The sequence below is a fragment of the Sebastes umbrosus genome, chromosome 10 (assembly GCF_015220745.1).
Source record: "Sebastes umbrosus isolate fSebUmb1 chromosome 10, fSebUmb1.pri, whole genome shotgun sequence".
NCBI classification, from domain to species: Eukaryota; Metazoa; Chordata; class Actinopteri; order Perciformes; family Sebastidae; genus Sebastes; species Sebastes umbrosus.
The window spans coordinates 1,281,191-1,291,434 of record NC_051278.1 but is presented as its reverse complement, the minus strand read 5'-3'; the positions used below and the strand labels follow the sequence as shown (position 1 = coordinate 1,291,434).

At 38.5% G+C, this 10,244-nt stretch overlaps 2 protein-coding genes across 3 annotated transcripts in view; both read left to right on the top strand.

Moving 5' to 3' along the window:
• Positions 1-1,498: 1,498 nt before the first annotated feature.
• On the top strand, positions 1,499-5,640 carry ciao2b (cytosolic iron-sulfur assembly component 2B). Its single transcript, XM_037783277.1, has 5 exons — positions 1,499-1,789; positions 3,806-3,885; positions 4,139-4,264; positions 4,617-4,662; positions 5,043-5,640. The coding sequence occupies exons 1-5, from the start codon at positions 1,663-1,665 to the stop codon at positions 5,144-5,146; spliced, it is 483 nt and encodes a 160-aa protein (XP_037639205.1). The 5' UTR covers positions 1,499-1,662; the 3' UTR covers positions 5,147-5,640.
• Positions 5,641-8,565: 2,925 nt separating this feature from the next.
• The window catches only part of wipf1b (WAS/WASL interacting protein family, member 1b), a 37,058-nt gene continuing 35,379 nt past the window's right edge, over positions 8,566-10,244 (top strand). Inside the window, exons 1-2 of one of the 2 annotated variants that reach the window (XM_037783144.1) lie at positions 8,566-8,714; positions 9,424-9,606. In XM_037783144.1, coding sequence (XP_037639072.1) covers positions 9,457-9,606 — 150 coding nt within the window. In that variant the 5' untranslated portion in view covers positions 8,566-8,714; positions 9,424-9,456. Of the gene's footprint in view, positions 8,715-9,423; positions 9,607-10,244 lie in introns of those variants that run through there. The other variant, XM_037783145.1, reaches the window with a different exon arrangement.

The following is a 10,244-nucleotide window of genomic DNA, read 5'->3' as shown; positions in this document are numbered from 1 at the left end:
TAAGAATTTTGCTTAATTGTTTTGATTAAGGAATTTTCTTATTACATACGAATTTTACTTAATTTTATTTCAGTAGAATTTGGCTAATTTCTGTAAAAAGGAGTTTACTTAATTTTGCACTAAAAAAATGTCCTTAATTTCTATGAATTTTACTTTTTCATTTAAGGAATTTACCAAATTTTGTAATTGTGGAATCTTCTTGATGTTGTACTTAACAAATTTACACAAATTTATAATTGAGGATTTTACTTTTACTACTTTTTTCTAATGAAGGATTTTGCTCATTTTATAAGAATTTCACTTAATGCTGTAATAAAGGATTTTGCAAATTTTCATGATTAAGTACTTATTTTTTTAAGTATTTTACTTAATGCTGTAATAAAGGATTTGACGATTTTTATAATTAAGTAATTTACTTATTTTTTAAGAATCTTACTTAATTTTGTAATTAAGGGATTTTCTTATTACATAAGTATTTTAGTTTGAAGTATATGTATAAAGAAAAATACAGAAATAAATAAGTGAACGGCTCATACACAGTCATTACAGTAAGTAAGTTTGGGGAAATAAATAAGGAGTGAAATGCAAAAGGAAAATCGTGCAGGAATAAATAAATAAATAATAATGCAAAATAAATAAATAAATGTAAAAATAGATCAATGAATAAATAAAAGGAGTAAATAAATAAGGGAATAAATACAAATATAAATAAATATGACAGAATTATCAATTTATGTCACATTTTATCAATTGATTAATGGCTACATTTATTCTTGATATTATTTTTGCTATATTTAGTGGCATATTTATTTATTAATCGAGTCATTTATTTATTTTTTATTTTGCCAGGTTCGATCCTCCAGAATGTACACATTAATAATTATAATCCATTAATATATAATACAGGATATACCATGAAATGGGTCGTACTGTATAATGAGTACTTTTACTTCTGATACTTTAAGTACATTTTAGTGATAGAGGTACTTCTTCCACCGCTGAACATGGTAACTACCCATCTATCTGTTTAGAGGAGGGATCTGTTTATTTTAGTATTATTTAATTCCAGTCAATAGTGGACCCAAATCCAACCTGTGATTTCTTGTTTTTCTATGTGTATGTATATATATATAATTTTTGATTATTATTATTATTTTTTAATTTTTTTATTTATTTCCTTGCAAATCTCGCGCTCCCCACTCCAGTCCAGCAGGTGGAGGTAATGCACCTTTAAGCTGGTTTGCCAACCGCCAATAAACACCAAAGAAGAAGAAGAAAAAGTGTACTGTCCCTTTAATACTTTCTCTGTAGCGCGTTTTGGACTCTGTCGCTCTCCGTAGTTCCAAGGCCTATGGAAGGAGGATAGATCAAGGGTCATGTGTCTAGTAAAACGCATGCGCAGTGTAACTGAAGTGCAGACCAAATTCTACTGCGCATGTGCAATACCCCCTCCCCGGAGATATGACACGTTGATGACGCGTGATTAAGCCTCCTTTTCATAGGCCTTGCGTAGTTCCAGGAGGTTGTTGTGTTTTTCTCTGCTGCTGCGCCACTGATTCACATCCCGAGATATTCAGAGTTTAACGGAGAGACTCAGAGTTTAACGGGACTAAATACATCCAGATATATTCAGTGTTTAACGGGACTGAGTTCACCGTAGAGATGTCCGGAGGAACCCATCTGGAGAACGCGAACCCGGTGATCTTCCAGCGGTCCGGAGACAGACTGATGACTCCGAGAGACGAAGACGAAGACATCCACGACCCCATCGACCCCCGAGAGATCTTCGATATCCTCTTTATACAACTAGATATACCTATATATACCTATATATCCTGTTTATACAACTACGTATACCTATATATACCTATATATAACAAGATATCCTCTTTATACAACTAGATAGAACTAGATATAACTAGATATCCTGTTTATATAACTACATATACATATATATATATAGTTATATAACTAGTTAGTTAGTCTTCCTCTAGTTTAGACTGGTTTTAAACACCTGACAGATAGTGTGTGTGCTTGTTAAACTGTATTTTAACTGATAGTCTGGACACATTTCTTTTCTTTTCTAACATTACCAGCTGTTGCATCATCTCTGATGTGACGTTAACGGTAACGTACAGATAACAGTAACTGGTGCTTCTCTGTTAAAGTTACATGGAATAGTAACGTTACTGTAAATGTGTAAAAGTGGTGGCAGAAGTACTTTTAGTAGCCTTAACGCTGCATTGTAGAAATACGCAAGTAAAAGTACAAAAGTATTAACATCAAAATATACTTAAAGTAACTTTACCCATGCATTATGACCACTTTCAGAATAATGTATTTTAATTATATATATATATATTCAGTTTCCTTCTGGGGATCAATAAAGTCTGACTGATAATAATAGTAATATCAAAATCTATCTGTTGATTATATTTTGAATTATTAATTTGGAACTTCTAAGTAACTAGTTATCAAATAAAGGTAGTGGAGGAAAAAGTACAATACTGGCTTCTAAAATGTAATAGAGCAGAAGTATAAAGTTACATAAAATATAAATCATATTATTTTATGATGTGTTGGAAAAGTAACTAGTAACTAAAGTTATCACATAAATGTAGTGGAGTAGGAAGTACTATATTGGCTTCTAAAATGTAATAGAGCAGAAGTATGAAGTTGCATAAAATGGAAATACTCAATTGTAGTATAAATACCTCAAAATTGTACTTAAGTACAGTACTTGAGTAAATGTATACTGTTATATATAAACTGTTTTATATATATATTCATTCATTCATTACCTTTATTTCAGACCCAAAGGTCCATATCAGTATAAATCAAATAAACCACAAGGACAACAACACAGAGATATAATCACTGCAGTTCACAGTGATTAAAACATACAGTATATAGGCATTTGTTCCAATAATATATATGGTGAAAATATAGTTAATAAGTATTGCAGGATATGTATACTGCCAGCACATTTTATTAGGTCACATCTTAAGCAATATGTTTGTGTACTTCTTGTAAACATAACTTTTTTTTTACAATGATTACTTGAGTATTGAGAAAATGAATCAATAATTTAGAAAATGGTTTATAATTTAAGTTATTAATATTCGCTGGTCCCAGCTCCTTAAATATGTGGATTTTCTGGTTTTCTCTCTTTCATATCTTTGTGATTTAAAACATCTTTGAGGTTTGAATAGTTTGACGATGTCACTTTGAGCTCTGGGAAGTTGTGATGGGCATTCTTCCACTATTATGTGACATTCGATAGACTGAATGAAGTAATTAAGAAGATGATTAATCAACAATGAACATTATCATTAGTTGCAGCCCTTCGGCAATATCAGACCACAATCCAAGTCTGCCTCCACCTCGTATTAGACAACAGAGTTTAGGTCAGCAAGTACCTTTTAAAGACAGTCCTTAAGAATATTTAAGCAATGTTTATCATCTTTGTTTTATGCTGACATCCATGATGACTACCTCATGGGATGTTTAATTACAAACAGACTGTATACAGATGTGTAACACATATTCCAACAGCGTTAGGATCAGTTGAAAAAGACATTTACAATAAAATAAGTAACATTTCTTAATTCACGTGTGCCCTTTATTACTTATTTTAGGTTATTTACAGTAAACGCACAATTACATAACTTGTGATATAACAATAGAAACCACTGTAATATTATTAGTGTCTCACATAATACATAATAATATTAATAATAATAATATACTGACTACATCAGAACAGAGGCAGAACTTGTGTTTTAAATTCTTTAACTAAAGTTACATCTGATCAGATCCATCAACGACCCGGAGCATCCTCTGTCTCTGGAGGAACTCAATGTCGTGGAGCAAGTCCGAGTCCAGGTACACACCTTTAATTTGATTTACTACTGGGTGAATGCAGGAAAAAGCAGGATATGCCATCGATCTGTCTGTTACTGACCTGACTTTACAGAACTTTTACTGCACTTACTAAAGAAATAAACAAGTAACTTTCACACTCTCCAGCCGTCCTCACTGCAGAAACATCCTACGTCCTTAACGAGTTAAAACAATAAGTTAATTGCATTCAGTATGTTGTTAATTAAGTCTCTTTCTATCTGTGTGTTTTTCTCAGGTTAATGATGCAGAGAGCATTGTGGGTATTGAGTTCACGCCCACCATCCCCCACTGCAGCATGGCAACACTCATTGGCCTGTCAATCAAAGTGAAGCTGCTGCGCTCGCTGCCAGACCGATTCAAAGTATGTGTGTGTGTGTGTGTGTGTGTGTGTGTGTGTGTGTGTGTGTGTGTGTGTGTGTGTGTGTGTGTGTGTGTGTGTGTGTGTGTGTGTGTGTGTGTGTGTGTGTGTGTGTGTTTGTGTGTGTGTGTGTGTGTGTGTGTGTGTGTGTGTGTGTGTGTGTGTGTGTGTGTGTGTGTGTGTGTGTGTGTGTGTGTGTGTGTGTGTGTGTTTGTGTGTGTTTGTGTGTTTGTGTGTTGGTACTATGAATGCACATTTAATATCACCTCCTTTGAGTGTTAGTTAATATGAACAACATGTCATACCGTGTGGGATTTCTGTCTAAACGTTGTGTGTTCTTTCTGTTTCTGCTCAGATTGACGTCCACATCACTCCCGGGACTCACGCCTCAGAGGAAGCAGGTAAATATCACACAGAGACGGCAGGCATGATGGGATATTAGACCATATTCCCCACTAGTCAGGGGTCAGCAACCTTTACTATCTAAAGAGCCGTTCTGGGTAAAAAAAATAAATCTGTCTGGAGCCGCAAAACATTTGATCATTGTGATGAAGGTAACACAGTTTATGAGGGCCAAAGAGCAAATGTACTACGGAGTGTTATATAGTATTATTCCAGAATAAAGTCACAACTTTACCAGAAAAGGAGAGGAGCTAAAGAGACACATGTGGCTCCGGAGCTGCAGGTTGCTGACCCCTGGCCACTAGTCATAATACTGTAGTTACTGTTAAATGCGAGGACTTGATTGTATGTTATGTGATTTTTCTTCTATGTTGTGCAGTGAACAAACAGCTGGCAGACAAAGAGAGAGTTGCAGCAGCTCTGGAGAACTCCTCTCTGCTGGAGGTGGTCAACCAGTGCCTGACCCCCCCTAAGGGCGTCTGAGCAGCCAATCAGCTTCATCGTCTTCTGCTTTCAGCCACTGATCAGCCAATCGTGTTCGGCTCTGTCTTTGACGACTGAGGTGTGTTTGCCAAGCTCTGTGTCCGGCCGCCCATCACCAATAAAGGTGTGAATAGCTGCAACTGGCGGACACTGATGCAGCAAACCCAATTATTGAATGTTTCCTCCTAAAGAGAGCCATACAGACGGCTAGTCATCATGCAGAACAGTCTGCACAAAGCAGTATTAGTAATTCTACTTCCATCTGTGAATTTTTGTGGTGAAAAAGTTGAGAAACTCTGTCCGTCAGGTCATTCAGTGTATTTCCTGTTTTATATTATTAATCTGTATTCTAACGGATGCAATGAATCATTTTTAGAATAATATTTGGACTCAACATCTGCAGCAACAATCCACACACGTATATAATATTGATGCTTTTGACATCATATTAAAAATGTATAGACCAGAAATTACAAATAAAAGATGAAGATATTTTTGTGTGTTTTTTAAGATGTATTTCTTCAGGGATATAAATAATTTCATCAGACATTGAATTAATGTTCTTCACTTGACCTTATTGAAACAATTCCATGAATGGCAATTAGGGCTGGGCGATATTAAGGAAATCAAATATCACGTTATTTTCAACCAAATACCCTGATATCCAATCCAATCCAGTCCAAATCTATTTATAAAGCACATTTAAAAACAACAAAAGTTGACCAAAGTGCTGTACAATTATACATAAAAACATAAAAAACAACAATAAAACAACTAAGACCAACTTAAAACCAACAGGACAGTAAAATAATAAAAGTGTTAAGACCAATAGGAAAGGAAAAGATAAAAATAGTCAACTCTCATGCCAAGCCAAAAGCCATTAAGGAATAAAAGTGTGTTTTGAGGTTTGATTTAAAAGCAGGCAGTGTGGGGGACAGCCCAACATGTGGAGGCAGAGCGGTCCGGAGCTGCAACTGAAAAGGCTCGGTCACCCCTGAGCTTTAACTTTGACCTTGGGGACAGTCGGAAGCAACTGGATCTGAGTGTCCTTGATAAAAGATGTGGTTTTAAAAGGTCTGCGAGATAAGTTGACGATTTATATGTTAATAATTAAATCTTAAAATCAATCCTAAAAGGCACAGGGAGCCAGTGAAGTGAAGCCAGAATCGGGGAGATGTGCTCACGTTTACCAGTTAAAAGACGAGTTGCCGCGTTCTGAACAAGCTGCAGGCGACACAAAGAGGCTTATTGGCGAACACCAACCTAAAGTGAATTATAATAATCAAGACGGGTGGTGATAAAAGCATGCATTACCTTTTCGAAATCATAATGCAACAATATTGTTGGGTTAACCATCAGTGCTTTCACAAAATATTTACACAATTAGATTTTTCGATGAATAATCATCAAAAAGTTTACAAGTTCACAAGAAAATTGTGCAAAACAGTCGATATAAATATAATATTTAAACATCTGATTCATCTATGCACAGACTCAGATGTGTTTTTAGGGAAATCCAATTTAATATTAAAGCTGCGAGCAGCGATGAACGGGCCCTCGCACCTTCCCGCACGTCGGGGGTACTGGCGGGACGGAGATTGACGCGGCCCAGAACTCTGACGAGTGCCGGTTTCATCAGACTCTACGACAAACGGCTCATGAGTTATGAGAGGGGGGCGTGGCTGAAGTCTAGGGGCGGGGCTATGAGTCTATATTGACATGTAAATGTCCTCAGGACTGGACCCTTATCATGCCTGAGAAATCTGGGGCAGATCGGACTATGTACAGTTGAATTACAACAACTTCCTGTTTTATGGCGAATGGCTCAAAATGGCCGCCACACCACGGTCAGGTCGTTTAGTAAAAACTCTCCATTTGAATAACTTTTCATACTCAAGGTCTTAAGATGGTCCTCACCAAATTTCAAGTCGATCTGATTAAATCTGTAGGAGGAGTTCGTTAAAGTAAACGGCCTATAAAACGCTAAAAATGGGCGAAAATCGCACATTAAATTAAAAATGGCTGACTTCCTGTTGAGTTTTGGGCATACCTCCAAGAGGCATATTCGTGTGTCTCCACATGTTACATCTGTCTGCCAAATTTCATACATGTAGGTGAATTCGGAGCGGGGAGCTCAATTTTTCCAACTTTCTAGGGGGCGCTAGCGAGCACCCGAGACCCTTAAAATACTACATGTTTCACCGCGTCTGATAAGTGTGCCAAGTGTAACAACGTTTTGAGCATGTTGAGGCCCTCAAAAAGGCGATTCATTTCAAGAAAAAGAAAAATAATCCCTACAGTTTCAATCAGGCCTTCGCTGGCCCGACGACGTTGTCGCTGCTCGGCCCTAATAAAGGGCAAACTAATGCAGTTCAAGCAGTAGCTCTCTGCAGAAGGCCCTGCAGAGAGGGCTTCACTCTACTGTATTGTTCAGTGTGTTTGTCTGTTTGAGGCTGTGTAGTGGTGGTGTTGTAAGGGTTGTGAAAAATCAAACATCTCCATCCAAGACTGTTTTAATCATTTAGTCATGAAGTTGAAAAATGTAAGTGGTTTAGTGTCCATGTGAATATCGCAAAAGCAAGATTGACTGTCCTGAACTATCCACACAGCAGAACAGCTTTATATAATGTCTGCGTTCCTCCAGCAGGAGGAGCCGTTATCTTGTCCCTGCAGGTTCAGTGTAGGAGGCTGATGATGAGAAGTCTCTGTCCATCAGGTCTGAGGAGGCAACCTGGCAACAAACCAGAGCACCGAGTCGTCCAACAACAAGCTCGTCCTCCCACCTCACTGAACTCACTAAGCAGCTACAGGCTCTCCTTTAAGTCTTATTCAAGCAGACAAGCTCATTAAGATCTTACACAAATAAGTAAAGTAATACTGCAACACATCTCTCCTAACTGGATAACATGGCAGGCTGTGTCAAAGTTACGTCAGCGACACAAACACAAGAAGAGAGTAAACATGACTACACTCTCTCTAAAAATGTCACTTTTACTCAGAAGCCGAGTACACAAAACAAATAATATTTTGATATCTTGCTCTTGTTGCTACTGAGGTTAAATGTACTTATTGTAAGTTACTTTGGACTTAAATATCTGCCGAAGAAATGCCATTTTAATGGCATGATGAGCTCACAATAAACACACATTTATTGTGCAGCAGTTATAGGAAATAAAATACAAACGTTGACAAAGATGGTTATGTAATCTCACTGTTAATCTTGACTCTTGAACTTGAATCTTGTCCAAAAGCACCAGTTTAGTGACAACATAACAAGCATTAATTAACCCTATTATAATTGTGAAATCATATTAAAGGTTTAAACAGTTAAAAAACAATCAAACAGACCCATATAGGGGGGTAAATATTTGCTGTTCCTTAAAGGCTAAACTAATAAAAGATTTCTTTTTTTTTCTCTCTTGTTCCACATCTGGAAACATTGCATCACTGCTAAAGCCCCGGATAAGAGACTCAGCCAGCACAGCTGCATTAGCTGAATCCAGAGCCATGCATACTCAGGGTTCAGTCAACCACAACATGGCATCAGAGAAGAGGAACAAGAAGCAAAGTAAAGGCAACAGAGTGAAACTTTTCAAATGTACCGTAGTGTACTGACAAACAAACACCAAATACAGGATATAAGCGTTATGACCTAAAGCAGCAGTGGGGAGAAATGGAGCAAATAAGATTAAAATAAAGTTTTATTTTTATAAAACGGTCACAACATCATGACAGTAGTGCATGAAACAGGTAACGTGACAAAATCACGTGTCCTCCGGTGCTCCTAACGTCATCTGCAAGATTTCACAGACCGGAGGAGAACAACCAATCAGAGCTGATCTGGAGTCTGACAGCTGTCAATCACTCATCAACTCCGATCAAACGGTTGAGGGAAACCAGCCAATAGGAACGCTCTCTCTCTCTGAAATGACCTGTGATTGGTCAAAGTCTCCCGTCACTAAACTAGATTATCTAAAGCCTGAAAAGTCATAACTTTACGAGAAATAAAGTCGTAATATAACGAGAATAAAGTCATACCTTTACGAGAAAAAAAGAAACATTTGAATTACTATTTTATAATATACCGACTTTTTTTCTCGTAAACTTCTGACTTTATTCTCATAATATTACGACTTTATTCTTGAATTCTCAGATTATTTTTTTTTCTCAATGTGGCCCTAAGTGTTTTTAGAGAGCTTTATATTATTTATGTTCTCATCATTTCCTCTTTTCTCCTCCTCCTCCTGGAAGCAGACTAACATCATTTCCTCACACAGACTTAGCTCAACCCTGCGTCCATAGGGCTCTGGATGAGGCCAGTCGAGCTGCCTGCTGCTCGTCAGTCTCTCTCGGTCCTCTGCAGACTTCAGGCTGCTCAGAGCTGCTCAGCACCGACCACAGCTCACACTGACGCCCCATGGAACACTACTAACCGTGCACAGCGTCTCATACTCTCACAGGTACGTACAGCAAACAGCATCTCAAGTTTGATCTAAGTTTTATATATATGTGTGTGTGTGTGTGTGTGTGTGTGTGTGTGTGTGTGTGTGTGTGTGTGTGTTGGTGGAAAACAGCTCCAGTGGAGCGGAAACGACCGAGTTCAGTTTACAAGCTGAAAGAAGTTGTGTCATCCTGCAGAGAGCAGCTGGAGCTGATTCTGCTGCAGAGAGGAGACACACTGATCACTGTTAAACCAGCTACAGGGACGTTTAGTGTCTTTCTAACGTCTGTAGACGGTCCAGGGCTCTGCTGGGAGGGGGGTGGTGTAGGGTGGTGGTAGGGGGGTAGGGTGGTGCTGGGGTAGGGGTGGTGATAGGGGGTAGGGTGGTGGTGCTGGTGGTAGGGTGGTGCTGGTGGTAGGGTGGTGCTGGTGGTGTTGGTAGGGGGGTAGGGTGGTGCTGGGGTAGGGTGGTGGTGGTAGTAGGGTGGTGCTGGTGGTAGGGTGGTGCTGGTGGTGGTGGTAGGGGGTTAGGGTGGTGGTGGTAGTAGGGTGGTGCTGGTGGTGCTGGTGGTAGGGTGGTGGTTGGGTGGTGGTGGTAGGGCTGTGGTGGTAGGGGGTTAGGGTGGTGCTGGTGGTAGGGTGGTGCTGGTGGTGTTG

Bases quoted from the DNA above. Each gene is read 5' to 3' on its own strand.
- ciao2b (XM_037783277.1), top strand. From the start codon at position 1,663: ATGTCCGGAGGAACCCATCTGGAGAACGCGAACCCGGTGATCTTCCAG. The intron at 3,886-4,138 runs GTACACACCTTT...TGTTTTTCTCAG, and splicing joins TGGAGCAAGTCCGAGTCCAG to GTTAATGATGCAGAGAGCAT. The intron at 4,663-5,042 runs GTAAATATCACA...TATGTTGTGCAG, and splicing joins TCACGCCTCAGAGGAAGCAG to TGAACAAACAGCTGGCAGAC.